General features: G+C 49.1%; 10 protein-coding genes across 10 annotated transcripts; 5 read left to right on the top strand and 5 right to left on the bottom strand.

The window, feature by feature from the left end:
- Nucleotides 1-703: 703 nt before the first annotated feature.
- Nucleotides 704-1,762, bottom strand: P175DRAFT_0533236 (inositol monophosphatase family protein; the record flags this gene model as incomplete). The annotated part of the gene is made up of 1 exon (XM_040900035.1): nt 704-1,762. The coding sequence occupies one exon, from the start codon at nt 1,760-1,762 to the stop codon at nt 704-706; it is 1,059 nt and encodes a 352-aa protein (XP_040751639.1).
- A 735-nt stretch (nt 1,763-2,497) lies between these two features.
- On the bottom strand, nt 2,498-3,913 carry P175DRAFT_0439959 (F-box domain protein; the record flags this gene model as incomplete). The annotated part of the gene is made up of 1 exon (XM_040893996.1): nt 2,498-3,913. One exon carries the CDS (start codon nt 3,911-3,913, stop codon nt 2,498-2,500), a length of 1,416 nt encoding a protein of 471 aa, XP_040751638.1.
- A 220-nt stretch (nt 3,914-4,133) lies between these two features.
- On the bottom strand, nt 4,134-6,003 carry lap1 (putative aminopeptidase). Its single transcript, XM_040897373.1, has 3 exons — nt 5,495-6,003; nt 4,679-5,425; nt 4,134-4,622 (listed from the first exon to the last, which is right to left on the bottom strand). Exons 1-3 carry the CDS (start codon nt 5,678-5,680, stop codon nt 4,389-4,391), a joined length of 1,167 nt encoding a protein of 388 aa, XP_040751637.1. The 5' UTR covers nt 5,681-6,003; the 3' UTR covers nt 4,134-4,388.
- Nucleotides 6,004-8,118: 2,115 nt separating this feature from the next.
- Nucleotides 8,119-9,449, top strand: P175DRAFT_0439225 (uncharacterized protein; the record flags this gene model as incomplete). Its single annotated transcript, XM_040893949.1, has 3 exons — nt 8,119-8,527; nt 8,654-9,170; nt 9,233-9,449. 3 exons carry the CDS (start codon nt 8,119-8,121, stop codon nt 9,447-9,449), a joined length of 1,143 nt encoding a protein of 380 aa, XP_040751636.1.
- A 1,670-nt stretch (nt 9,450-11,119) lies between these two features.
- On the top strand, nt 11,120-11,469 carry P175DRAFT_0502390 (uncharacterized protein). The gene has a single exon (XM_040897372.1). It carries the CDS (start codon nt 11,182-11,184, stop codon nt 11,347-11,349), a length of 168 nt encoding a protein of 55 aa, XP_040751635.1. The 5' UTR covers nt 11,120-11,181; the 3' UTR covers nt 11,350-11,469.
- A 1,481-nt stretch (nt 11,470-12,950) lies between these two features.
- On the top strand, nt 12,951-14,319 carry P175DRAFT_0439696 (uncharacterized protein; the record flags this gene model as incomplete). Its single annotated transcript, XM_040893977.1, has 2 exons — nt 12,951-14,077; nt 14,151-14,319. The coding sequence occupies 2 exons, from the start codon at nt 12,951-12,953 to the stop codon at nt 14,317-14,319; spliced, it is 1,296 nt and encodes a 431-aa protein (XP_040751634.1).
- Nucleotides 14,320-16,764: 2,445 nt separating this feature from the next.
- On the top strand, nt 16,765-17,988 carry P175DRAFT_0558430 (double-stranded RNA binding motif domain-containing protein). The gene is made up of 3 exons (XM_040900840.1): nt 16,765-17,240; nt 17,367-17,426; nt 17,709-17,988. Exons 1-3 carry the CDS (start codon nt 17,192-17,194, stop codon nt 17,906-17,908), a joined length of 309 nt encoding a protein of 102 aa, XP_040751633.1. The 5' UTR covers nt 16,765-17,191; the 3' UTR covers nt 17,909-17,988.
- A 1,315-nt stretch (nt 17,989-19,303) lies between these two features.
- On the bottom strand, nt 19,304-21,740 carry P175DRAFT_0275654 (putative MFS transporter). Its single transcript, XM_040892751.1, has 9 exons — nt 21,499-21,740; nt 21,312-21,435; nt 21,190-21,265; nt 21,060-21,141; nt 20,908-21,010; nt 20,451-20,854; nt 20,213-20,382; nt 20,023-20,107; nt 19,304-19,935 (listed from the first exon to the last, which is right to left on the bottom strand). The coding sequence occupies exons 1-9, from the start codon at nt 21,562-21,564 to the stop codon at nt 19,600-19,602; spliced, it is 1,446 nt and encodes a 481-aa protein (XP_040751632.1). The 5' UTR covers nt 21,565-21,740; the 3' UTR covers nt 19,304-19,599.
- Nucleotides 21,741-22,314: 574 nt separating this feature from the next.
- Nucleotides 22,315-25,481, top strand: P175DRAFT_0517219 (uncharacterized protein). The gene is made up of 8 exons (XM_040898966.1): nt 22,315-22,516; nt 22,587-22,837; nt 22,891-22,974; nt 23,048-23,368; nt 23,418-23,475; nt 23,531-23,608; nt 23,659-23,846; nt 24,325-25,481. The coding sequence occupies exons 1-8, from the start codon at nt 22,361-22,363 to the stop codon at nt 25,373-25,375; spliced, it is 2,187 nt and encodes a 728-aa protein (XP_040751631.1). The 5' UTR covers nt 22,315-22,360; the 3' UTR covers nt 25,376-25,481.
- A 41-nt stretch (nt 25,482-25,522) lies between these two features.
- Nucleotides 25,523-26,609, bottom strand: P175DRAFT_0481373 (AN1-type zinc finger protein; the record flags this gene model as incomplete). The annotated part of the gene is made up of 1 exon (XM_040895453.1): nt 25,523-26,609. One exon carries the CDS (start codon nt 26,607-26,609, stop codon nt 25,656-25,658), a length of 954 nt encoding a protein of 317 aa, XP_040751630.1. The 3' UTR covers nt 25,523-25,655.
- Between the last annotated feature and the right edge of the window lie 182 nt (nt 26,610-26,791).

Here is a 26,791-nt window from a genome sequence, read left to right as displayed (position 1 = left end):
ATAATGATAAGAATTAAAAGAGAGTAGATACCAGTAGATACCAGTCACGATTGGGTTTACACTAAATGCAGTAATGTGGCGGAGGGAGGAACTGTTCGAAGATGGGAACTTACGGGGGACTCATGATGAAAATAGCTGGAATACAGTGATACAACCAATCGTCTGACAGGGCAGAGTAAAAGAAAGATTTCTCAGGGAGGGGGAGAAAGAGAAAAATGAAGTATAATTGAATGTTCTTCTCTGGACACTCTTCTATTTTTATAATGCGAGATTTCCAACATCACCCCCGCATTTCTTACTATGATCTCCTGGCAACATCATCTTACCATCCTCACTGGTTCACAAACTGATCCGCCACAGCGCTTCCGGGATGGTATGTGTCTGGGATTCCGCTTTTTCTAATTCTACCAGACCAAGGCTTGAAATGACTTCTATCCACGCCTGTGTCGATCTACTCTGCCAGGTGCGCAGGCTGAATGGAAACAAAGTATCAAAGCTCCATAGGGTTCGGGAACTGACAAGTACATAAAGGGAAAGCATCATCTTGCAGCTTAAACCAAAGCAAAAGAAACAGCTGGGCCCAAGATTTTCTTCCCCGCGGGTCTGCGCATGCCAATCTTCCTCTCGCCAATGGGAATCTCAAAACAAGAAATAAAACGGTAACCAGCTTCCACATATGTCTGACTCTAGACTTGCCACTGTCTCACAGGATTTGTTTCACAGCCTCAACAAGCCTGCGGTGGATGGAAGCAGGGGCAATTATCATTCCATGGCACCCCGCGAGTGTTCTCCCTAGGCTGCAGTCGACCGGATTACCCTCCAAATCGCTGACAACACATCCCAGCTCCTGGGCGATCAGCATACCGCCTGCATGGTCCCAAATCTTGGAGCGATAAGAAGCCTTGCGCGGGATCTTAATGAGCACATTACACCCTCCGACGGCGATGGCAATATATCGCAGTTGCGCCGACCAGAGACTAGTTGGGGGCGGCCAGGATGCCCCTAAATGGGATGCAAGGCGCCCATGCATAGCGTAATCGGACGATGTGGCTGCAACACAGTCGACAAAATCAATTTCCTTGGGGTCTGTGATCTGCTTCTTAGGCTCGATTTTGCGAGCAGGCAGCAGAGCTCCGGTGCCCATTTTCCGAATCCATGCACCCTGACCGGCAACGGCAAACACCTGATAACCATACCCGGTTCGATCCGCTATATCCTCGTGGATGCGGCCCGTTTCTAGGTTGAGGTTGGGGCAGCCTATAACACCGATCTTTTGCTGTCCGTCTTCCACAAGTGCTAGACAAACGGCGTATTGCTGACCCCGGATAAAGGTTGCCGTGCCATCCACTGGATCCAAAACCCATGAACGACCGGTCGGTTTGCAGCTACCCTGAGCCCCAAGATCAATCAACTCAAGCATCTCGTCTTTCGTTTTAGGCGCATAAAGCAAAGCTTCACTCTCCTCATCTTCAAGACGGGTAGAGGAAACTAACTCCCAGGTTCTTTCACAAAGATCGGGCTCCGCTCGCAGGGCTTTTGCATCTTCCTCGCCCACGATATCATCTTCAGGGAAGATGTGGTGAACAGCAGCAATGATCAGAGATTGAGCAGCAAAATCAGCAATTGTCACTGGGGTGTCATCGCTTTTGTCAAACGATCCCTTGTCGACGGCCGCAAGGAGCTTTTTCGTGAGGAGTGCCGCTCTCTGAACCGTTAAACATGCTAGTTCAAGTTCTTTGGCATATGGATGGGTAGGGTCCATCTTAAATGAGGTATATTTTTTTATTCCAACAATTTTTGGATGCAGCTTGGACACCGTAGCACGTTTAGAACGCAAGCTCCAATTGGTCAGGCACGGGGACAGGCAATATCTCCCAGCAATTAAAATACACGCAGAAAAGACTGTAGATGAATTAACAAGCAAAAGAAAGGTAAATGTCAAGTTGATTTGCTGCTTCAATAGGAGAGTAATTAATCAGAAACTTTAGGAGGCGAGGCAAAACTTATGACTCCAATCTTCTCCGGAGTGAAATGCTCCTGCGCCAAGACAAGGCGTGGATCATTGCGCCACATACCTATTATTTACCCCCACTGGTTGCTGTTTGTATACTAGAGTAATCCCTCATATCATGGGGAACTGAATAAAAGGATTAAAGATGCTGTATTTCACAGGTATTGTTGACCTAGTATTTCTACTAATGCAAAGTGTTTCCTGATATATATTATTCACACCTATACATACAAGGGACAGCCGCGCCCAAGTATATAACCCATAGAAAATCTCTCCCACAAATACCGCAGTATGCCAGCATTCAAAGACAAAACTGGGGGTGAAAGTAGGTAGAAGTACGTGCTAGTATAACAGCAGCACATATGTCAGTATTCTAGATGTCCCAGATAGTCAACAAACAAGCCAACCAAAAATAAGTCCTACGAGCGGTACTCTAGATTGACATGATATGAAAACACCATGGCAACAACTTATGGGAAAAAAATCTTATGGAGTTCCATATTCTCTTCGTCGTCGTCTTCTCCACCTCGTGAGTTGCGTGGAGCCGATCAGACGAGAGTGCGGTGTAGGGAGAAACGTCAGACCCCGTTCCAGGTCCTCTGCATTAAACTCGCTGGTATGCACCATCGGTCCCTTAACTGGCAACGCTCTTTGGGCAAAGGCTACCGACGAAAGTGGCCAATCACCCCAGACTGGCTGAAGATTTACGATCCTCTTTTCCCTCCGGAGGCTGGAGAGACGGAGATATGCCAGGGCACTCATCCCGCTGAGATAGTTGAAGATAGGCTCCCATAGTCCAGATGTGAGTTCTATCTCGTCTAATTCGAGATGGCGAAGAAGCGAACTGTCTTGGAGAAATTTGAGCATGGCCTTGTCCGTCACATACAGTCCCGATAAGGAGCACACTTCCAATTTGGGGAGGTTGGCAGTGAGGGTGATGGTGGTGAAAAGCTGGTCGTATGCTTGAATATTCCCAGTTACAGTGCGATATAGATGTAGATATAGCGTGCTTAGATTAGGGCTGTTCTGCAGAAACCGAGCAACACCGGGGTAATTATCGTGAGATAGTGCTGGAGGATCACTTGCATCTAAGAGTCCGTGGAAACCAGGAGGTCGATAATAGGGAAACGATACTGTTTTTTGAAGCTCAGTTTCCACCCGAGTGGAGATGCTGAGGGCGATACTCTTGAGTGAAGCACCAATAGTCTTAAAGTCATTTGGATCGAATTTGGAGAGAAGGGCTGTAATATCTGCGGAAGGGATGCTGCAACGCGGAGCCTGACTAAAGACATCTAAGCTCTCAATTGCAGCATCACTCTCCAAGATAGCTGACATGGCGAGGTAATGCACATGCGACGCTCGCTTCCATACAGATTGCCATGGTCCCTTTGTGGTAGGCAGGGTTTTGCCAGAGCCATCTATAACGAACGCGTCTAGTTTGATACTGGACAGACTTTTAAAGCCCTTCAATGCCAACACCAGGTGGTTTATGATAAACTCATCTGGTAGTGCATCACGACTTGTCTCCTGTTCATGGAGTTCAAGCAGTTTAGTTTGGATAGAGGAAATCTCTCTGAGAATTTCTTCTGTATCTTCAATTTCGAGTCTGCTTTGGCTGTTTGCCAATGCCTCCTTGACTTCGCACTGATCGTATATAGTTGCAACAATAGTCAAGTGTTTGGCCCAGTGCTTTACTGTGGGATGTGATGCTTTTGCAGAGAGGCATTCGAGGCTGGACTTTGTCAAATCCGTCTTCACATTTTTAAAGAAGCTCTGGAAGCGAGGTCCTATACACCGGATGCTAAAGGACGTGTTTACCAGGCGGAGGTTTTGCAGGCTTTGCAGGTCCAAATACAGAAGGATAGACTCAAACACCTCTGGCGGGACTCGGCTCCACGACATGGCAGATTCATCACATTGACAACCAATAGAGCCAGAGGGCCACTCGGGAGGACATTAGGAGGACAATTTCATGTTTAGTTGGAACTTTAGTGGTAGGTGTTTCATCAAGGCGCCACCGTTTCGTCACCCAAAGAGACGGGTTCAGTCAGACTCCTCTCCAGGCCGGCCCCCAACTAGCCTAATTAGCGATACACGTGATTTATCTATCTACTCCAGGTATTTCCTGATCTTTATATCTATCGTCGGCTAACTAAATTACAAATGCTGAAAAGAAAGTTGTTAAACTTGGGAAGAGGCTATGGGGTGTTCATTCTAAATCCTATTCAAGAGTATGAGTTCCGGTGGAGGAACAAAAACCGGCTACGCCAATTGTTCACACATTAAAAAATACCACAGGTCTCCATGTATCATAAAGTACATCAAGGCATCTCAGCCACGGCTGCAGTCGTTAATTCAACATTGGGGCATTAGAACATCAAAATGGAGCAAAGGCTAGTTCATAAGCAAAGCCAAGTGTGAGCTTTGCATGCTCTAGCATGTGATCGAAGCTCAGGTACTTGATGGTGTCATCAGTGGTGTGGATATGCTTGTTGCTGTTCTCCATCTTGGACTCTGTGGCCATGGCCGCTGGGTATCCATATTTGCTCGCAGAGGTGTGGTCAGAGCAAGCGTAGCCGCATCGGGTATCAACATATGGTATATCGCAATACTATGATGGCAATCGTTAGTAATAGCTTGGAGCTAATGATTACTGCTTTAACGCACCGTGGTAATAATATCTTTGACGAATGTTGTAAGTTCTGCGTCCACGTAGTCGGTCATGACTCCAATTGCTTCCTCAAGGCCAGCATCAAGGGAACCCTGAGTGTAACCTGTCATGTCTTGCTGGATCATAGCCTTGATATCCCGTTTGTCTTTCTTATACTGTGAAAAGACAGCCTGGGAGCCAAGCATGCCGCCTTCCTCAGCCGAATACCAATGGAATTCGATGGTATTTGCTGCCTCTCCGTGGGCAATGGTTTCTGACTGCAGCAGACCACGCAAAGCCTCAAGGATAGTGACAGTCCCACTTCCATCGTCATCAGCACCGGGAGCAGCCAGGATAGAGGGAAGAAAGAGGTTGATGCTATCCTGATGAGCACCCAAAACAACTGTCTTGTTGGATTGACCGGGAATTCGAGCAATTATACTGAATTGTCCCCACGGGTGAGAAAACTCCTCGACAGTAGCGCCATAGTCCGCTGCCTCTGACTGCGTGATAACGTCCTGAACCTGCTTGAACAGCCATGTTGCTGACTCAATGCCGGTCTTTGATTTATAGTACCGAGTATGAAAAGAAGTGAACACCTCCAAGTGGTCCTCCATGTTCTTCTTCTCGAGCCCTTGAATGAGCGATAGCACATCGCCCTTATGCTGCATCTGATGGGGATAATGAACATAGCTACCGGCGTTCAGGGTTGGATAAAAGCCGGTGTTTCGCTCCTCCGTAACATCGATGAAATTCACGCCATCCTTAACCAGTTGTTAGCAACCTATGATCTCTGTGCAAGTCTCCAGGCGGATCGGGTGATAGGAAGGTACCAATTTCAAAGCCCATTTCTCTTCTTCCGTAACCCATCGTGTCTCATAAGGTGCCAGCTCAATTAAGAACTTTTCCTGCTCGTGATGGATATGCGGATTCCTCATCACGTCCTGTTGCGGGATAGCATAGGCCCACACTCCGGTGGAAGCCGTTGCGCTAAGCGCAAGAGCTTTCGAGATCTTCATGGCGATAATATAAGACCTATGGCTGTGTAAAGATCGCTATACGGATATAAACATGAAGGTAATAATAGTTTGATAGATAATCGACAGTCTTCGGAACCAACAAGGGTGCTGTCGTTCGGATGATTGGGGGGGTCTGGTGCGGTCAGGCGAGGGACCGAGGAATCACCTGGGGCGACAGTTACCGACCGACGGTCTTTCAGCCGTCGAAAATCGGCCTAGCAGATAATAATCCCCTTTAATATGGGAACAATAATAATAACAGAGCAGATCTGGGAGTGGTAATGCAGCAACTCGTCATAAGAATTGAGTGTGCTGTGTCACAAATGCGCTCGGGGCGGGGGTTTAAATAAGAGCAGGGCGTTCAATGATATGTAAGACCAAGACGGGTCACACTCCCAACAGCCCCAAAGGGACTAGCAGGTTCCCCCGCGTATCGCCTGGATCCATCATCATCCCTTCGACTATTAATGCTCTTGTTCGATTCCACTTGCAACTTTCTCCAGACTCCAGCAGCCCAGGCTCATCATCTATGATTCAATGATGATCAAATTACCGCCAGTGGAATGCTCAATGTCGCCTGGAGGAACAGCGAGCGGGTACCTGGTGGGGATTCTCCAGGTCTGGACTCTCTGGGTCTTGACATCCACAACACGGTTACAATCACACATCCCTTCTTCTTATTATTACGATACTCAATCAAGCATTGGGCTGAATATTTCTAGGGTCTCATGTCCGATTTAAATTGGATGTACTCCCGACGTACTCTGGTACAATGTATCAATTAGGTAGCGACTCCTCGAGATTCAACTGTACTAGATTTTTTAACAATGGGCAGGTACCCCTGACCTATCTATGTTTTGGCCAAGAAATCCGTGCTCGAGGAAATGCCAATCGCTTCTTTGTTTCCCCCCCTTTATTAAATTATCCTGGTTTATCTCCTATTGCAAGACTCTCTTGTCGTTGCTCTTCCGCAAGGTCCAACAATTACTGGGGGCTAGACTTCATGATTTGGCCCGTCGAAGCTGTCGAGTGGCCGAGTCCCTAACATGAAGCCAAGTCGTGCAGGCTTCATGACCAACACATCATTCAGGCTGCCAGATAATTTACTGATAAAGTCGCTAACATTGAGTTGGAAAGGAAGACTATTTCCTAGAAGGTTCAAATATTCTCTCTACAGAGTACACCATAGGCGGATGCTCTTCTTCTTTATTAGTCTAGTTTTTAACGCCAAAGCTCCTCAAAGACCAACCCAGTTATTTTCGAACATAACTACTCCGTACTCTGCTAATCTATCTCCTTGGATGGTTTTCGTCTCCACGAGGCCTAGAATTGGGTCTTGACACTAGGGCAGTGTATTCTGGGACTAGTATGTACTAACACGACTCTCAGAAAGCATTCCCTCATAATGTACTCCGTAGAGTGAGGGAGCATACCTTTCCCAGTTTATTCCGGAGCAAGTAAATCTCAAATACGATGGATGGTATAAGGTTATTTGTAGATTGAATCTTGAGGTAGAATGAGGGCTTACATCCGCAATATCCGAAAATGATACTATTTCCCCAAGGAAATGCGAGGCATGCGTTGAGAGATTGATCATATTGGTTGGATCCTACACAGCTCTTACCCTGCCGTATATCTACGAACTATGTATTGCTTGGAGAATCTAGAGAGTAAATCGAGTTAGAAAGGAAACTGGGGGAGCATACAGTAATTTCTTAACCGCGCAGTACCTCGACATAGCTGCGAGCAAAGAAAGGGTCCTCCTACCTTCAGGAATAACCTAAATAAACTACAGGGTAGAGTCCTGGGGCATCTTCAGCTATGACATCAACCACTCAGGTAGCAGATGGTAGATAGGCCACCTGAACATAGCACGGTATAGGGAGTAGAAGGGGAGGCTTTACGTGCCCCCAGGGCTCGTTTTTTTCCATCTCTCCGTTCCTGCTCCGGACAAAGTCCCAGACTGGATTTGAATCGCCATGCAGCATCACAATGATTGAATGAATGGTCGAGTCATAATTGGAACCCATGACTGTTTTAGGAAATGCGGGCTAGGGCTAATCCTGAACACTGGCCAATAAACATTCATACTTTGACCCGTGACTCCATTGTGAGTCAATGAGTGGATCAACTGAAAATCGCGTCCGGGTTCCTGGTACAATAACGCGGCGGAGGAGAACGGACGGGCGCATGATCGCCGAACGCGACAAGGCCAATGTACATTGTACGGAGTACAGACAGGATCCCATCTCTTATCTCCCCCCCCCCCCCCGCTTCTTGTCGTCTTTAAGACCTCCTACTCCTCAAAAAAAAAAACTAAAGAGTCGATTTTTGTCACGCAAGTTGCGCAATTTGCCACCCTCCTCGAGCCTCGAGCAATCCCTAGCCGTCTCAAGTTCCGCCCAAGTTCGAAGCATACTCGCGCTGCATATATCGATATGGCGATTCATCCGAGTTTCCCATCTCAAGCCGATGCCAGGGGTAACCTGTCGTCTCAACAGACCCGGCTAATCTCAGCTTGGACGGAACAAGCCGCTGCGTCTTTGGAGAATCTGACTCTCACGGAGTCAATTCCTACAGGTGGCGTTGCACAGTCGACCACCACACGCACAGCCCTACGCGGGGCTTCTGTCGCTTTGTCCATTCCTCTAGACGACCCTCTTCCCGTTACGGACCTGGACTCTACCCCAAGGGTCAAGCTCTTAGGTCAGCCCGTAAAAGATACAAGACAGGTACCGAATGTGGCTTTCCGACGGCGGGAACCACTTCGCCGTGACAGTCTCAAAAGACGCGAGGCTCTGCTCAAGGGAAAGGATGGCAGTCGTCGCAGACAACGCTGGGAGAATGGTACGTCTTGATCGGTCGAGGATACGCAACTAGGGTATTTTCCTAGGCTGCTATTTCTCGGGCTTGATGTGTATAACTGCCTTTTCTGCGGATACAGAAGAGCTGACAGGCTTTGCTTTATCAAAGATCGTCTCCTGCATAATCCCTGGGCGGAAGCCCCGTCTCCCAAGGACTGGCTTCCGCAGCCAACGCACACCCGCCACGAGCCCATGCCTTACTATCTCGCTCCCCTGTGGGATGCTCATTATGCACATGTGGATCGATGTTCGTCCAGACAGGCTGCAGACGGTGCCAAGGTTGAGAAGCATCGCATTCCCAAGGAGCTGCGTTTGAAGCTGAAGCATGCTCGTGCTGCGCGCGGTATGCTTCAGGATATCGAAGAGGACATCCGTCAGTTTATCCAGAGATGGAATGAGAAGCAGCTTCTTCGTGCCAAGGATGGCCTCGCAGATGCGCCATCTTCATGCGACGAGGATTCCGAGGATGAAGTGGTATTCGTGGGTAGAAACGGGCAGACGCATGACTCGCCCGATCGTAAGGCCAATCTGCAGGCTATGCGCGAGGCCATGCGTTCTCACAATGAACACGACGGGGAGAAAATGGTGTTCGAGAGTCTCGTTGACGACCGCGGTGCTGGATTTGGGTGAGGGATTCTTCTTTCTAACAAATCCGCGAACTTGAGCTGACCAGTTATTCTCAACATAGTCGCTGGTTGGTACACTCGATAGCATCTTATTATGGGCTCCATACATGGTCAGTCACGGTGGGAGAACCTGCTCGACGCGAGGCATACGTTGGGTTCTACCCCCCAGCTCCTAGACCCGGCGCTGGCTTACTATCGCATCTTCCCGTAACTTGCCGGCAAGAAGCGATGTTCCAGCCCGGTGAAGAACTTCCCAACCCCCTCTGGTCGCAAGTATAAGCTGCACGAGAGGGTCTAGTATTCTCCAAAGACAACGCCGCAACACCTGCATATGACTTGGAACATAGAAAGCTGGGTTAAAACGTAGAGACTTTGGTGGGCGACGGGAGAGTCATGATTTCCAGATTAGATTGCGATTCCATGCTCCTCTCCTGTCTCTCTAACAACAAAGAGGATATACACTTGTAAGATAGTGAATTCATGCCCGCATATCCTAGAGACCGAAACTGCCCTAATTACGGAGTGGAGGTGTGCCGTTCCCGTTCGAGCTCAAGTTTTAGTTCTAGTATCCAGTGAAGCCACTGTCAACATGAACGTTTCCCGCCTGCGGTCATAGGTGGTATCTTGCCCCTCGCCAAGGGTTAGAACTGCATGCAACCAAGTTTGCAACTAGCTGCAACTACCTAAGGTACAAGTCAAGACCTGCAAGGGATACCGACCTGACATCATTATAGAACTTTACGCAGCGCAGCGGATTCTTTTCTGGGTCGCGATTCAGGATTTTGATCTCGACGCACTATTAGACCATTTGATTGATTCATTCACTCGCTCGCTCGCTCGCTCACCACATATCATACCTGAGGTACCACGTACAATTAGGTAGGTTGCAGAGTTGTTAGACCGCCATTGTGATATCCTACGCAGATACATAGATACGTAGTACCTGGCACTAGAAAGTACTCCGTGCAGAGCACACAATTGGAAGGGAGGGTTTAATACGGTCAGTATAATCAAGGCAACCGCTAGTTATTCTCACGCTAGTACCTATTTTCAAGCTTCTTTGCTGGATTTTTTTTTTGAATGGCAGAGACTGATGTGATGGTCTCCCAATCCTTACCTGAGTCTTAGGTAGACTTGGTCTTGGTCTTCAAGGTCTACGATATCTAGCCATCAGTCGATTCCTTATTGTCAATAGATAGCGGTAACAAGCAACGACAAGCTGGGTTCCTTCATCCCCGTTCTCCGTGGGTGGTACAGTCGCGGCGACCGGTGACCGGCGCACAGCGTGTCCTCGGCGATGACTACCCAATTAATGGGCTCGATGGAAAAAATGCACCTGGAGATTCGTGTGGAGTTCTTTCCTGGTCTGTGTACCAGTACTCTATGTTCGGGTTTGGAGTCCCTAAGGGTGTTCAGACAACACCGGAGTCGACGGCCAGTCAGGATGATCGAGGGATGCATGAATACCTCGAGGGGAACTAGAGGGAGAAAGATCAATAGGATTATTAAATTCAATGTCCTGGAAACCCAGAATCGCAAAATCTGGTCCTCCGCAATAAGTACGTCTCATATCGTAATGATTCGTAAACAAGAGAGTAAGCAGGTAGTTAATGTAAGGATCTTATTAATTGATATATTGACTGATCAATCTTATTCCCCCCCCCCTCTTTTTCGATCTGTAGGGGTAGGCAGTGGGCCGGCAAACTGGAATAGAGTTGGTACGAACTATGAGAATCCAATGTCGGCTAAGCAAGGCAGCCAAGCCAATTCCCCTCACAGGTATCGATCTCGAGACGAGATCCGGGCTGTTCATTCAGTGTTCATTCTGTATACTCAAAGTTGAACTGTCGGGCTTCGGTCCGGACCGATTAATGCTCCAGTTGCAGTCAGTCTTACTCGGTGGGCAATCAACCCGGCATCCATCGATCGAACATCTTCCCGCACTCTTTGGGGGCGCGGGTGGGCGTCGGCGCCATCCTCGGCACATCAATATAGGTAAAGCACTCCTATCATGTTGTCTGTCTGGCTGTCTCTCCTCATGCATCTCCAGAGATGCCTGGATAATTCAACAAGGCCAGGTCCCCATCCCCACGCTCGTGCTAACGCATCCGGAAGAGAAATCATGCAACACACCATACTGGTAACCGGTCTCTCTTCTTTCCCCGCGCTAAATTTCTGACATCCACGCCGCTAACAACCCCGTGTGGCTGGATTGGCACCCCAGGGCTCCGAGATAGCCCGTTACTTGCTTGCTCGCCTCTCGCGGGGAGATATGTATTGTATCCTCCCTGGGGCAACCAGTAGTCAGGTTGGTTTTCTCCAGAGTACTAGGCAAGAAAGGACCAGGCAGGTTCTGGAACGCCATTGTTGCAACCCAGAGTTCGGAGCTATGCACGAATGGGAGATTGACGAAAGAAAGGGGAGCAGCGTATCCATCTGAGTCGTTCGCCGGCCAAGCCCTCTCTCTTCATGAAGGTAATAATACTGCGCGTGGGATGATGATGATACTGCTGGTGGTTCAGTACTCTGTACTACTGGTACTATTAGGGTCACACCATAGCATCATCTACAGCATTGATTTTTGAACCTTGATGCCAGGGTGGAGTTCCTATTATTATTATTCAGGACAAAAATGTTTTTGGGGCGATATACTGTAATTAGTGGATATGTACAGGTCATCATTCCTTTCCAGTCAACTATGTGTGTGTATTAACTTTCTTTGAGTTTTCTTTTTCTTTCTTCCTTTTCTTTTCTTTTCTTTTCTTTTTTTTTTTTTGTTTATTTATTTCTTTATTATTTTATTCTATGATGAATTATAGTCTGGTTCAAAGCTAATAGAGTTCGCAGCCTGAAGGACGGAGTTAGTTACCCTACATATACAAGTATAGAAAAATCCTTCGAATTCTCCATCCAACCAAAGGTAATCAATCGTAAATAAAGAATATTAATAGTAAAATCAATCCAAAATCCATCTCGATCGAGTCCCAGCCAACAAGTCACTCGTCATCCATCGACCGACGTGGCTCCTCTCCTCCCGAGTCTGGCTGTTGACAACTGTAATTTCTACTACATTCTCTTTCGTTGCCCTCCGACACGGTAAACATCCTGCGCCCTCTTTCTCTCTCCCTTGTATCCCCTGGATCTCTCTAGGCTTCCCCTCTTATTCGTGTCGACCGTTCCTGATTCCCGGCCTGCCGTCATCTGCTACGTTCTTGGGCCCCTCACATTCTCCTCCATCCCGAGAGGATTTCCAGCTCCCGAGATACTGTAGTCGTTTGTTTTTAATTAACCGCCTTTTTTTTTTTTTTTCATGGCCCTATTTCATTCCATTCCCCCTTTCTGTGCTGTATCATCCTCTTATGACCAAATTATCTCCCTTTTAATTTCCTGCCTTCTCGCCTCATCTTCGTCTCGAATATTCACTGGAACACTGGGCGCGATCATCAGGTAACCTACTACTCATCACCCACCGCCTAGTATACAACAACATCACCACCACCATCCGATTCTATACAGTGGATGAAGGGGAATGTGATCTGAATACATATCATATCGCCTATATTTCTTCGGTTATCAACTGCTCTTTCTTTTCTTTTTCCGAGCCTCTGTGCAATACCATCCCACTTAGCAGCACCTCTTATGCTCCATTAGGACTCTCCATATCGGGCACCTAGACCGCAAAGACCCTTAACCCGCGAAACACATTACCCTGCAACCTTTGCCCTCCGGTTGCATTGCCGCAGGCCGTTTTCTAGTCCTGCCTATCAAACTCGTGCCGCCATGGGGTCGTACAGTACATCATCATGTCGAGGTGCGACGTCAAGGAACGGGGCCAGCTCTAGCTCCACTGACAGCGACACTTCGGGCAGATCGAAAAGCACGGTCCCTACGATCTACAGTGACCGGCCCACTTCGAAAAGACAAGAGAGGATGAATCTCTACGACGAGGAAGACGACGACGAGGATGATGATTATGATGATGACGGAGGTGAGGATGGGGATGATCTTAGAGACTCGACATCAACCCTTGGCTCCAGTGATCCTTCAAGCGAAGAAGCTGAAGAAACACCACAGTATGAGGTAATGGACCGAAAGCGTGACAGATTCCGAGCAGATGCAATCCCATCGAATTCCTCCACGTTCGCAAAATTATTCCCTTCTTGTCGAAGACTGCTTATTCGACATGACGATGCAACTCTCGATGGGAACATGAACCTAAGGGTGGACACCATGGTTCCTCACCGAGCGGGCTACCAGCAAGATGTAATCCTGTTCCACCTGCGCATGTATGACTTGTTCACCAGGAAGTTCTCCTTCCGTCGGTATTCTCGGGATTCAGGGCGAGAGGTCTGCCATTCGCAGAGAAGGCCTGTATTATCGAACTTTGACAAACACCCAATATTCCAAAGTTCGTGGTCTAGCGTGTTGGCCAGCTTGCGACCAGGATCCAATGGTCATGGGTCCCTCTCAGGCCCACTACACAAACGACAAGGCTCGGGGTACAAAGCAGTTAAGGGCCAGGCTGAATTCTTTGCGGATGGTGTGCTTGGCGACAAGGGGGCAATTTATCGACCGACTGCCCTGGCCGAGAGCATAGTGCTCGAGTTTTCCAACTACGCCCATGTAGAGCTCAAGCGTCGGGGTACCGGGATGACGAAGCGATACGAGTATGAGTACTGGGCTACCAAATACCAATGGAGACGGGAGTGGCGGAAAGAGGGCGATTTACGAGGATTCTCTTATCACCTCGTCAACATGCGCACATCGAAGCAGGTCGCCCATATTGTGCCCGAAATTCTAACTCCGGTAGAGGCCGTCGAAGAAGAAAGCAAGGGGGGCTGGATCCCTCCTTCCTCCATGTGGATAAGTGATCCGTCTGCGTACAAGAATATGCATGATGTTGCAGAGTAAGTCCTCCTCCACCGCCCTGCATTTTGATACGCGCTATATTGGCCGGCCTCTAAACTCATTCGTTTGCAGTGTGATGATAGCCACAGGATTGATGGTACTAGTTGATGATTGCATTCGCCGCCGGTGGCATCGAACCGGGCCTTGCCAGTTCATCCTCCCGATGCGATCTTCGTTGTCAAAAGGCATGGGGTTAATAGGTCCCAGACGACTGATTGATGAAGTGTTACATCGATCCTAGAGACGACCAGGAAGCAGACCCCGAACTGGAGACTCTTTCAAGTTTTTTTTTTGGCCAGCATGACGTGTAGCCATTTCCCCCAGAGCTTCCTCGAGTCAACCGGGGAAGGACGCAGCCGGAAGGTCTCGACTTAACGACCGTTCTTATGACAGTGCCTTGTTCATATTTTTTTCTTTTTCTTTTTCTTTTCTTTTCTCTTCTTCCTTCATAAAATTTTGAATTGATGGAGGTACAATTTTTTTTTTTTTTTTTTTTTACCTTTGGGCGGGCGCTTGAGGCCCAATGACCTGACAGGACTTGCAGTGATGTGTAACAGCAACACCAGGGTCAATTTGTACATGCATGTATTCTGGTTGGATATTTGTTTCAGCCTCTCGGCTTGATTTCCATTTGTTCCTTTTCCCTTTCTATACCTTTTTTTTAATCTTTCTTTTGGTTGGTTTTTATTTATTCTCCCAATATTGCCAGCGTTTCTGGGAGTTTCTTGGAGGCCTTATGATCAGCGCGTATAGGTGGTTTAATGTGCGCAAATGGGCTTAAGATGTATGCATATATCACGGATCTAATGACTAGTTGCTTTGCACCAGTTTCTCGATTAGCTAGGTAGGATGGAGAGGAAGGAAGGGGAAAAGAAGGAAGCCCCATATGAAATCACAGTCACAGTCATAATCAGTATCTTCTCACACCCTCTGCACTCCCCATGGCCTCCCTGCAGGATATACCATAATTTATAAATAAATCCAGAGAATCAAATCGAATGGAATCGAATTTAAAAAAAATTTCAAATCAAAAATAAAATAAAATAAAATAAAAATAAGAAGAACGACAAGATTGCCCCTACTGGGCACATATCAATTAAGCTTGTCCTGAACCCGATGCGGGGCAGATCGAGGCTCGTCTTTTCCTCCAAATCAAATGCGTCGAATCACCTGCAGTTGTGCAGATTCATCATCGCAGTTCGTTTCCCCTCCCCGTTGGCGTCGATTTATCAATCTGACTCCTTTTATGCAGGTTCATCGTATCGACTAAGTCCTACCGAGTACTACTTGATTATCGTCTTAAAAACAAAAGAATCCCCCATCTATCAATCCTCCCCTCCTCCTCCTCCACTCTCCCTTTCCTCTTTCGTCGTGGTTATCCACCTCATCCACCTCTACCCCCCCACCACCATCGTGCTTGAAACAGTCCGCACGCTGAGGATGCTGGACACTAATAAGGGAGATGTAGGGATGCAGGTTTGGATGCCCAACAACCCAGCGGCCTTGCCAACACACCTACCGCAAGAGGGGCGACGAATCATGACAGATGCCCCTCAGAAATAGATTGGGTCAAATCAGACTCGAATCCATTCCCTCTTCGTTGGCAATTTGTGTCTCCTGCAGAAGTATGCTTCCCTTGCACGAGCTGGCTCGGTTCGGGGAGACGGAGCGTTTGTCCTAGCCGTTGGTTCTGCCCTGCCTGTCGCTCTCACCTTCAACCCTGGAGGCCAGAGACGCCCCTGTTGCCGCGAAGCTGCCATATCGCCAACCTCAACGACATGCTTTCCTGTCCCTTTCTTGCCTCCTAGTCGCTTCCAGTCTGCATCCTGCCTTTTCCAGCAGCAATTGTTCATGCAGAGCGGCCCGAGGATTCCAGGGCTGAACGAAACGGATGGACTTGAACTGTTCTCGGTCCAGATTGAATATTAATGATTTAATCGTCTTGATGCGCTGGCATAGTCGCCCAGGGTCCCGCTCCGAGTATTCTGAGTGGCCCAATGGGTAAACATCAACCGCCTTCTGGTCTCTATTCGTCGCTTTTCTACTCTTCTGGCCACTCTCCGCTTTTGGGCAACTAGACCATCCCCCTCTTGTCCCCTCCACTATCGATTATTATTATTTTCTCTAGAAGATACTTATTCCTTTTTTTTTTTTTTTGGCCAACCAGAAAAAAGGAAAAGGAGCGTCCATGAGGCAGATGGGGCTTGTTCATACCTGATGGCACCTTCTTCGCGGGACAGGGAAAAGTAATAGGAGAGAGCAAAAGAAAAAAAAGTGGTTCTCGAGCCATGGTGATGCGAACAATTTAAAATAGAAATTCCCAGGCCGGGATTCGTCCAGCTTGACCAGAATTGTCACTTTTTACCTGTACAACAGCGTCACTCCCCTTGTCGTCCACATTGTCAACTCAATGGATCTGGTCTGTGTGGAGACTAGTGTCCCTTTTCCCTGGTCTTTGGCGTTTCTTCAAAGGCAATTCTCTTTGTCGGCGTGCGCCGGGCCGTTCCAGCTTGCAGCCTCAAAATGATCCGCATGTTCTCCATGCACTGGCGTTCCTTGACTGGAGGATAAGGGAGGGGGGAACTTGTTGACGCCGTGCCATGTCCACAGTAGCATGCATAAGTCTGGCTGCTAGGTTTTGATGATTAGGTTCTGTGTTTGTCATGCCAACAAAAAAAAAAAAAAAAAAAAACTGTCTTGCTTGCACCAAGCCGCTATGAGAAGTGGCCCACAGTTTTATATGACTGCTGGTTCCCCATATCCATTGTCTTCATTCGATTTAAGAGTGAAAAAAAGGGTCGAACCATTTCAGACTAAGAGCAAGCAAGACAAGGCGCAAACTACGTTTCCTTCCCTGGTTTATTCACTTGAACTTTTTGTATCCTCTTCCTATTTTGCCAATTGGTCTCGTGGTTACCTTCGATCCACATCTACCCCCATTGCCACAGGTATCTTGTCCTTCGACGCTTGCAAAGGGGTATAGAAAAGAAGAATTTCTTCCCCCGTACATCGACATATCATCATTCTTCTTCTTCTTCTTCTTCTTCTTGCTCGACGAGACACAGCAACCTCCGCTCAACCTTCCATATCGAAAGAATCCTCCGTTCCCCAACATGTCTGATCAATCTGTCATCAAATACGACTGGCGACTTAAGCTCGACAGTATGCCCCCCACTTCCCTCTTGTTTTTTGAGAATTCACCGTGATGAATGACCGTTTTGGCCCTACCGTCGTTTATCTCATGGACCCCATACAACCGTTTCTATGTACTAATACGAATTCCCAAAGATTACTGCTGGAAGGCAAACATTGAGTCGCCTACTTATAATACATTCTCCGACCGTCGAGGTAAACCTCAGTTTCCGTTCGTCTGCAATGGCTCTCTTGCTCTACCCCTCTGGCGCCATCTCTAGGCTGTTTTCAAATTATCAGCTCTCAAATTGGCTTCCCTGTGGGAGTGGAATTGGGGGTGGAATTGAAAGTGCAATGGAGCCGAACAGAAAATGCCTGCCTGATGTTAAACTCTGAAAACGTCTCGGTTGACTAGAGTGGAGTCTGATTGTCGTTCACCGACTTTTATACTTGCTCATTCAAAACTATCACAGGCTGACTGTCTTGTTCTTATCATAGGAGGTCGTACAGCTTGGTCCTGTACCGTCACCGTCACTGGACGAGGAACTTACGCTGCCCGATACTGGTATGATGGTCGATTTGTGGATAACGCCAAAGAAGACGCAGCCGAGGTAGCACTGAAGATTCTGGATCCCCAGGGTCAGTCAGGGCAAACTTCCAGCCAGGAACCTTTCCAAGGATATATTGAGCGTCGTTAGTGAAACAGCCTCGCCAGTGCTGGAACCCCCGCTTTGGGTGCTGTATTTTTGGGATCCTTTTTCTCTTTTTTTTTTCCCCCTCTTTTTCTTTCATTCTTTCATTCTTGTTTTCCCTTTATCTCCTCTTAATTCTATGACCTGGGGGATTCATGCCTGTCACGGATTCCTGTTTCCCACATTTCCGTTACGCGCGACGCGTTCCGGATTGATGCCGATCTCGCAGACATGTACAACATTTCCGGCTGTCGACATTATTTCTAGCTTTCCATTTTGGTGCAGGAACAACTTGTTACAGACGGGTGGGATTGCATAGGTACACAGCCTTCTTGGATAAAATCGAAGTCCAGCTGGTCGAAACTGGACATGATTATTTTCCTGCTCCATCCTCTTTTTTTTTTTTTTTTTTTATTACCTTCGGATTTAACTTCGAGTTTGAGCTTTTCGAATGATGGATGGATTTTGGCTACCTTGATGCTTTTTGTTCCCTCATCTTCTCTTTCTTTCTATCATCTTCTCTCCGGCAAGCCTGTATGACGGACCCTACGGCACGATAATTTGACGACAGATAATTATGACGTATGAATGAGACCTAACCCTTTGGGCCTTTGCCCCCTCCTTCTCCTTCTCCTTCTCTCCTTCTTTTTCTTCTTCTTGGTTTTCTTTCTTCTGCAAGTGTCTGGGGCTTAAACCCATCTGTACAAAATTTTCATGTCATGTTATGCGCCATTCCTACCCAAAGGAGGAGTTGTTGGACTCCTCGGGGCATGTTGGTTGGACGAGTGGCAACTGGAGCCGAAACAGAAGCGGCCTCCTGCAGTGAGATGCAGCGCTAGAAAAGTTTTTCACTCCTTGTATGTACCTAGCCTGGACGAGTCTGTGATCTCGGTGGCTGATTTTCTTTTTTTTCCCCCTTCTTTCTTTGCTCCCACATCTTATTGGTACTGGTATTATTTATTATTGATTTATTTATTGTCAATGGTTTTGATTCTTTCTTTTTGGTCACCATTGGGAAACTAACTAGGATATTGGGCTGATTAGGTTGCATGGGTTGGTTGGTTAGGGTCATGGTTCTCTCAAGGACAATACAAGCCTCCTGCATCCTATTCTGATTTATTCTATCCAATCTTGAGTTTTCAGGATTAGCTATGCTGGATCTAGTGAACCACTGGGGTATAAGTTCAGGTCGTTCTTGTTCTTGTTCTTGTTCTTGTAGTCTTTGTTCTTCTCTGTACACTTCTTAGCGTTGGGTCGGATGACTTCCGGGGTACTACTAGGAGTATCTGTCTGTCTGCACCTATGTATGCAATTAACCAGTGGCCGGGTCCAGTATCCATGATATATCCCGCAGTGTACATCACAGGATCACCTTCCCTGCCTGAAGTGCTTGTCAGGCCGTCGTCTCATTAATATTGGAAGAATAGGCAAGGAAAATATAAAGGTCAGGGCGCAAAATGTCATAACCCAAGCCCGGACTGAGCTTAACCTTATTTCTGTTGAACCACAAACTAGGCCCCTTTGGGAAGACAGGTCTTCCCAGTAATTCACTAGCTCTCTCTCTCTCTCTCTGTCTGTCTGTCTGTCACATGGACATATACAGATACACCTACACGCCTTATTGAACCCCCACAATCCTACCACGTATACAGAGCAGACAGGATGGGACCTAACCAACCAACCAGCTAACTAACAAATTAATAGGCAAATCTCTCCGCACGCGTCCTTGCTCCCCCCCCTTTCATCTGCCTGTTCATCCATCTGTAGTACTCCTGCAAGAGGAGACATCCTACACAAACAAAGAGGAGCAGCGCCGCGTTCGTCCAGTGGCCTGTTGGGTACCCCTTCTTGGCTTCGTTGGATTTGTAGATCCACACGCCGACGATCTGCCCGGGGGCGCCGAAGGAGACGTTCAGGGCGATTGCGAGTCCCGTGCCGGGTGTGGAGCGCATGTTGGACGAGAGCCAGCCTAGAAGGGGCGGGATGCAGGCTAGGGCGCCGCTTGTCGCGACGATTAGGCAGCCGTAGCGTTGCTTTGGGGTTGGGGGGGGGGGGGGGGGGTTAGTTAGTTGTTGTTATCGTTATACTGTGGAAGGCGGGGAGGTAAAAAGGGTACGTACAAGATATGCGTCTGCAGGGAGGACAGCTGAGGAGAGGAAGCCCATTGCGCCGATGAAGGAGAGGATTGCGGAGTGGAGACCGCGGCTTTACATGGATGGGTTGTGTTGTTAATGGTGCTTTCTTTCTTTCTTCGTTTCTTTCTTGTATTTGGAGGGTTGTTTCTTTTCAGAGGGGGCTATGGATATATACCTGTTGAAGTGGTCTGCGGACCACGCTACCGCTATCGTAACCACGTAGGCCACTGCCCATGGTGGTATGGTCATGAGCTGGGCTTTGAGGCTGGTGTAGCCTAGACCGTTGATGATGGTCGGAGTGAAGAGCGAGAGGCTACCGAATGGTGCCGAGATGCCGAAGTAGACCTGCTTCCCGTTCGGAATTATGGTTAGATGCAGATCGTGGTATCCAAGTCGAGTGCGCGAAAACAGACCATGTAGTGTACATATAACCGCCAGTCGAGGAGAACCTCTTTGGCGTCCTCCCAGGTCATGGCTGTTTCTGAGCCCTTGGAACCCTCCCTTTCAAGTCTCTGTGCTGCGAGTTCTTTTTCTTGTGGCGAGAGCCACGAGGCGGTTTCCGGGTAGTCGGGGAGAATGAACCAAACTAGGACAGCAGAGGCACAGGATGGCGCGCCCTCTATAATAAATAACCATCTCCATGCTGAGAGACCCTGGACTTGGTCCATGTGCCCGACTGCGTAGGCGATAGCACCCCCAAAGGCGCCGGCGAGAGTGGCCGAAGCTAAAATCAGAGCCACCCGCAATGAGCGCTCGGAAGCTCGATACCAGAACGTCAACAAATACACTAGCCCGGGGAATAGACCGGCCTCCATGACTGAGAGACGAGAATTAGATGGGTGAACTTGAATTGGAGGGCAGGAATCAAACCTCCGAGAAGAAAACGGAGCCCTGTGACCTGGGCGTAGGTGTGGACGGCGCCCAATCCCATCGTGGTAGCTCCCCAGGCAAGCATCAAAAAGGCAATCCACCTCTGTTTTGCGGGTTAGAATTGATTGCGGAGTATAGCAAAGGAAACGCACACTGGGCCTCAGCTTCTTGAGAAAATAGTTGGAAGGGACTTCGAAAAGAGCATAGGCGATTAGGAAGACCATCAACGCGATTCTGTCGATGTTGGTATTGAGCGAGCTAATAGGTTGGGGGACGACATACGTATACTGATAAGAAGACATGCCCGTCTCTGTGAGAAGATCATGGCCACTTTCTGCATTGAGAATCCTGGCATTTCCTGCTCTTCGTAAGCGTCATGCCCGAATCGATTGCTGCCAACATACCGATATTCGATCGATCCAGGTAGCAGAGAAGGAAAATCACTGCGCAAAGAGGGACAATATGCAAATCTTGCTTCCAGATCAAAGCTTTCTCTCTCGCACTCAGGGCCGGGTCATTGGCATCGCGCTTCGGGGGAAATTTCTCTTTCAGATCATCTTCTTAAATTGCCGGCTAGCTTGACTTGCTCACCTCGATTGTTAATTCTGCATCAGGCGCATGGTCAACGGCGTACTGGGCTATTTCCGGTTTATCCATGATAACAGGGTGTGTCGAGGAGCAGCTAAACAGAACGGCGAATTTTTTTGGTTCTCCCTAGTGAATTATAACCCTACGCTGTTTATAAACGAACGCGTTGCCGGGGTCAGTTACCCCTGCCTGCATGATCCCCAAGTTTGGCTAAATAACCGAGCTTGCTTCCACGAGCAAGAGGCAAGAGTCGGTCAAGCTCTGGCGTCGGTAGAGTAATTTCCAATTTCCTACTCGATAGCTTAGCTTGCGCTCAATGTTGATCCTCCCCTGCTTGCAACCCAGCTAGCCACAATCATGCCGATGGGTGGTGAACGGTGTGATCGACAGTTCCGTGCAATCGGGCTCGTCTGACCAAATACCGAGGTTTTCAGCTCAAAGGCACACTTTACTCCGTACGCCTCGACGAAAGACAGCATGGCTTTCCCGAACATCTTCTCTGATTTTCAAGGCCTTATATTTCCCTCTGTCTGGTCCAGTTTCGAGTCAGCAATCGTTGGAGCGGGGCATGGATAACTATATACTAAGTTATTGGGTCAGCGAGTCAATTATCATTCATTCAGTCCAACTTACAAGATGAAGGAATCGAGATAACTGCCCCCTCTGGATGCTATTATTTCTACTGGGGAGAAGATGTAAAAGAATCCAATTGTCGATGGAAAAGTATACAAATCGTCCCAAATAGGAAACAGTGCAAACCATGCAAACCATGCAAACAAGATCGCGAATTTATCGATCGATAAAGCAGACGAGGAGGAAGTTGGAATTCCTGCCCGAAGATGTATAGAGCTGTACGTTGTTCTTAATGATATACTCTTGGCCGCGCCGAGGATTATCATACCCATTTTATAATTTCCGAAACGCAGCGTCGCATTTGCTTGCACAGTCCATGTCGACATCTACCCCGCCGCGAAAGGCAATGCCCTCTGCATTGACCTTTGACCTGCATTCCAAGTGCTCAGTGAGTCGAGAGTCTTTAAGAAGTCATACTTGGGCAACTATTCCGAAGCTATTGTTAACGATAGTGGTAGACCACCAAAGCCCGTGCCAGTACGCTTCACCTCCCCCATGGCTCCGTTCCTCTGCCGATCTTCATGCCGGTTGCGACGCAGGCGTCCTTGAAGGGCCTTACATATGACCAGCTTAAAGACACGGGATGCATGCTGTGTCTAAATAACACATATCACTTGGGCTTGAAGCCGGGTCAGGCGGTGTTGGATACGGTGGGCGGAGCACATAAATTGCAGGGATGGGATCGAAATATCCTGACTGACAGCGGCGGGTGAGCTTCGCGTTCAATGTGTTGTAATATGATCGCCTGCTGATTTCGGCCAGATTCCAAATGGTTTCTTTACTTAAGCTGGCCAATGTCACAGAGGAAGGAGTTCGGTTTCTAAGTCCACACGATGGTACTCCTATGTATGTGTCCCCCCCCCCCCCCAAAAAAAACAATTGGAAGAATACAAGGCTCACTGATGGTTAATGTCCATAGGCTACTCACACCTGAACACTCAATCTCCCTACAGAACTCTATCGGCTCCGATATCATTATGCAGCTGGACGATGTGATTGCGACGACGTCGCCCGACCATGCGCGGATTGAGGAAGCCATGGAACGCTCTGTCCGGTGGCTTGACCGATGCATTGAAGCGCATAAAAATCCTGAAACACAAAATCTGTTCTGCATTATCCAAGGAGGTCTTGATTTGGAACTACGAAAGAAGTGCTGTGCTGAGATGGTGGCGCGAGATACCCCCGGAATCGCCATTGGAGGACTGTCCGGTGGGGAAGCGAAAGAGGAGTTCTGCAAAGTGTATGTTTCACGGATTCGAGTTTTGACATGGCCAAGCTGACCGCCACAGGGTTGATACTTGCACAGACCTTCTTCCGGAGTATAAGCCGCGATATGTGATGGGAGTGGTACGATGGCAAACGTTTCCATACCGAGGGGAAGAATTACTAACAGAGCGATTAGGGCTACCCTGAAGATCTGATTGTAGGAGTCGCCCTTGGCGCGGACATGTTTGACTGCGTCTGGCCGACAAGAACCGCTGTAAGTCATTCCATTCTCGAACTAATTATTCCGGTGATTGACTTGCACAGCGATTTGGAAATGCTGTAGTCTCTACGGGAACCCTTAATCTTCGAAACGCCGCGTTCGCATGCGACTTCAGCCCTGTAGAAGAAGGATGCACCTGTGCTACTTGTAGGCCCCGGGAGCAGGGAGGCCTGGGAATCACACGGGCATATATTCACCATCTGGCGGCCAAAGAGACTGCGGGAGCTCATCTGTAAGTTTGGCTTTTTACACTCTTAAAAGAGATACGACGGCTAACCCCAGCAACAAAGACTTACTATCCACAACGTTCATTACCTACTGAACTTAATGGGCAGGGCCCGACAAGCGATCCTGGAGGATCGGTTCCCCGCTTTTCTTAAGGATTTCTTTGGGAAGCTGTATGCGGAGAAGTCAAAGATTCCGCCTTGGGTTGTTGGGGCATTACGGGGGGTGGGAGTTGACTTGCTTGATAAAAAAAAATAAGAATCTTCAAATCCCTATACTTTACTTCCATATCGGCTCCGATGTTGTAGTTATATTAAAAATATTTCCTAAATAGGTCTGTATGCACGTGACCGCGTGACGCGTCTCGGAAATCACGCGTTCCACATCCATCCCAGGATCTGATATGAAACCTCCCACCTCATTGCTTCTTTCATCAAGTCAAAGTCGACACTAATATTCTCTCGCATCTCCCATACATACATCAGGAGGGAAACGAAATCCATTAAAATGCCGACCACGTCGACTGAACCCGAACCCCCGCGCGGCACGCACAACCCCGCGCACGAAGAACACCAATACCTCCAATTAATCCGGCAAATCCTCGCCGAGGGCGAGCACCGCCCAGACCGCACGGGAACAGGCACGCGCTCGCTTTTCGCGCCGACGCCGATGCGATTTTCGCTCTCGAAACCGGCGCCGAAGCCCGAGCAGAGCAAGGGAGAAGAAGAAGAAGAAGAAGAAGAAGAAGGAGACAAGCGCATCGCGATCCTCCCCCTCCTCACCACAAAACGCGTCTTCCTCCGCGCCGTCCTGGGCGAACTCCTCTGGTTCATCTCCGGCTGCACCTCGTCGCTCCCGCTTTCCGCGGCCGGGATCAAGATCTGGGACGGCAACGGGAGCCGCGAGTTCCTGGATCGCGTTGGGCTGGCGCACCGGGCCGAGGGCGACCTGGGCCCCGTGTACGGGTTCCAGTGGCGGCATTTCGGGGCGGAGTACGTGGACGCGCAGACCGATTACACGGGCCTGGGCGTCGACCAGCTGGCCGAGGTCGTGCGCAAGCTCAAAGAAACCCCGTTCGACCGCCGCATCATCCTGTCGGCGTGGAACCCGGCGGATCTGGCGAAGATGGCGCTCCCGCCGTGCCATATGTTTGCGCAGTTCTATGTCTCTTACCCGCGGGGCGCGGGCGCGGGCAAGAAAGGCGAGCTCAGTTGCTTGCTGTACCAGCGGAGTTGCGATATGGGGCTCGGCGTGCCGTTTAATATTGCGTCGTATGCGCTGCTGACGCATATCTTGGCCCACGCGGCGGATCTGCATCCGGGGACGCTGGTGCATACGATGGGGGATGCGCATGTTTATTTGGATCATGTCGAGGCGCTGCAGGAACAGGTTGCGAGGGAGCCGACGGAGTTTCCGGAGTTGAGGATTAAGCGGGGGGATCGGGGGAGTGGGGTTGTGGATGGGTGGAAGGAGGAGGAGTTTGAGGTGCTTGGGTATCAGCCTCATAAGGCGATTAAGATGAAGATGAGTGTTTGAATCCTGCGGTTCAAGATGCACACAACATATCCACATATACAATTTCTACAGATATAGCTTTTTATGAGATGATAGTAAGAAACAAATGATATTCACGCTAAACCTCAACACCATACTAAAATCAAAAATGTATACATATGATATGATGCATGCATGCTATGCAATTATTTATTGCAAGATGACCCAAGATTATCCAACCCAACAGGAGCGTAGACCAAGTACCTCGTCGTGAGAAGAAAAAGAAAAAGAAAAGAGAGAGAGAGAGAGAGAGAAAAGAAAATCACTTCCCCAACATCACCCCAGCCCCCCTCAACAACACAATCGTATGCCCCGAATGCACCTCCACCTTCCCGGCCCCAATCACATCCGAAAACTCCAAAAACTCCCCGGACTCCACATGAAACAAGCGCAACCGTGCCTCCTCGCCCGCGCGATTATTCACATTCTCCACCCTAAGCCGCTTCGCCGCATCATCCAACACCCTCCCAACCCTCCACCGCGAATCGAACCAGAAGTCCCCCGCAGGCGGCTGCGCACCGTGCGTGTCCGACGTCCCAACCACATGCACATAGAGCCGCTTGTCCGCGGGCACGGCCGCGTCGCCCTTGGCGGACTTCTTCAGGGCGTTCACCTGCAGCGCGCGCGCCGCGGGGGAATCCGGCTTCGGTTTCGGCGTCAGCGCGTGGGATTTGTCTTTCCCCCATGTGCGCACGCGGGCGAACATGGAGCGGATGGTTTCGTTCGCGTTGGGGGTTGCGCCTGCGCCTGCGCCTGCGCTGCCCGGGAGCGGGGCAAGCGGGGCGCAGTCGTGTTCCTCGCGGAGGCGGTGCTTGAGGCAGTATTCTCTTGTGCAGGTGGGGCAGCGCACGGCCGGGTCGGTGAGGGTGTTGATGAGGGTTTTGCAGCTGAGGTGGGCGCATTGGTCGGAGTTGTAGATGGTGGGTTTTTGGGTGCTGCTGGTGCTGCTGCTGGTGGTGGTGGAGGATAGTTGCGCCGGGGTGCGTCGGCGGGCCCATGCGCCGGCTTGCGCGCAGCGGTGCGCGGTTTCGGTGCGGTGGTCCAGACAGAATGTACTTCGGCAGGATTCGCAGCGGAAGGGGAGGAAGTCGAGTTGGTTGCAGTACTCGAATTCGCAGTGCCGGCCGATCGATTCGAGGTCTTTGTCGGCCATTTGGGTGAAGGACTCCTCGGGGCGGGAGGGTTTCTTGCCTGGATTGATGGAGATTGGGGCCATGCTGAACGACAGACTTGAGAGAGAGACAGACGGGTAGTTAAAAAGAGAGAAAGAAAGGAATCGATAGAGCTGCTCTGAAGGGTTGCTTAGAATGCGATATCAGATGTTTCTGGAACCCGCTGGACAAATGCGGAGGCTGAGTCAGCGGCGATCAGGCGCTTAACTAACTAACTAGTAGTTAG

Source organism: Aspergillus ochraceoroseus (genome assembly GCF_002846915.1).
Source record: "Aspergillus ochraceoroseus IBT 24754 chromosome Unknown P175scaffold_5, whole genome shotgun sequence".
In the NCBI taxonomy this organism is placed as follows: domain Eukaryota; kingdom Fungi; phylum Ascomycota; class Eurotiomycetes; order Eurotiales; family Aspergillaceae; genus Aspergillus; species Aspergillus ochraceoroseus.
This window is presented reverse-complemented; position numbering and strand designations above follow the sequence as displayed.

Bases quoted from the DNA above. Each gene is read 5' to 3' on its own strand.
- P175DRAFT_0558430 (XM_040900840.1), top strand. From the start codon at position 17,192: ATGTCTGATCAATCTGTCATCAAATACGACTGGCGACTTAAGCTCGAC. The intron at 17,241-17,366 runs GTATGCCCCCCA...GAATTCCCAAAG, and splicing joins CTGGCGACTTAAGCTCGACA to ATTACTGCTGGAAGGCAAAC. The intron at 17,427-17,708 runs GTAAACCTCAGT...TTCTTATCATAG, and splicing joins TACATTCTCCGACCGTCGAG to GAGGTCGTACAGCTTGGTCC.
- P175DRAFT_0275654 (XM_040892751.1), bottom strand. From the start codon at position 21,564: ATGGATAAACCGGAAATAGCCCAGTACGCCGTTGACCATGCGCCTGAT. The intron at 21,142-21,189 runs GTATGTCGTCCC...CAACATCGACAG, and splicing joins ATGTCTTCTTATCAGTATAC to AATCGCGTTGATGGTCTTCC. The intron at 20,108-20,212 runs GTATATATCCAT...ATCCATGTAAAG, and splicing joins TCCGCAGACCACTTCAACAG to CCGCGGTCTCCACTCCGCAA.
- P175DRAFT_0502390 (XM_040897372.1), top strand. From the start codon at position 11,182: ATGTTGTCTGTCTGGCTGTCTCTCCTCATGCATCTCCAGAGATGCCTG.
- P175DRAFT_0517219 (XM_040898966.1), top strand. From the start codon at position 22,361: ATGATATACTCTTGGCCGCGCCGAGGATTATCATACCCATTTTATAAT. The intron at 22,975-23,047 runs GTATGTGTCCCC...TAATGTCCATAG, and splicing joins CCACACGATGGTACTCCTAT to GCTACTCACACCTGAACACT. The intron at 23,369-23,417 runs GTATGTTTCACG...TGACCGCCACAG, and splicing joins AAAGAGGAGTTCTGCAAAGT to GGTTGATACTTGCACAGACC.
- lap1 (XM_040897373.1), bottom strand. From the start codon at position 5,680: ATGAAGATCTCGAAAGCTCTTGCGCTTAGCGCAACGGCTTCCACCGGA. The intron at 5,426-5,494 runs GTACCTTCCTAT...CAACTGGTTAAG, and splicing joins AGAAATGGGCTTTGAAATTG to GATGGCGTGAATTTCATCGA. The intron at 4,623-4,678 runs GTGCGTTAAAGC...TTGCCATCATAG, and splicing joins TCAAAGATATTATTACCACG to TATTGCGATATACCATATGT.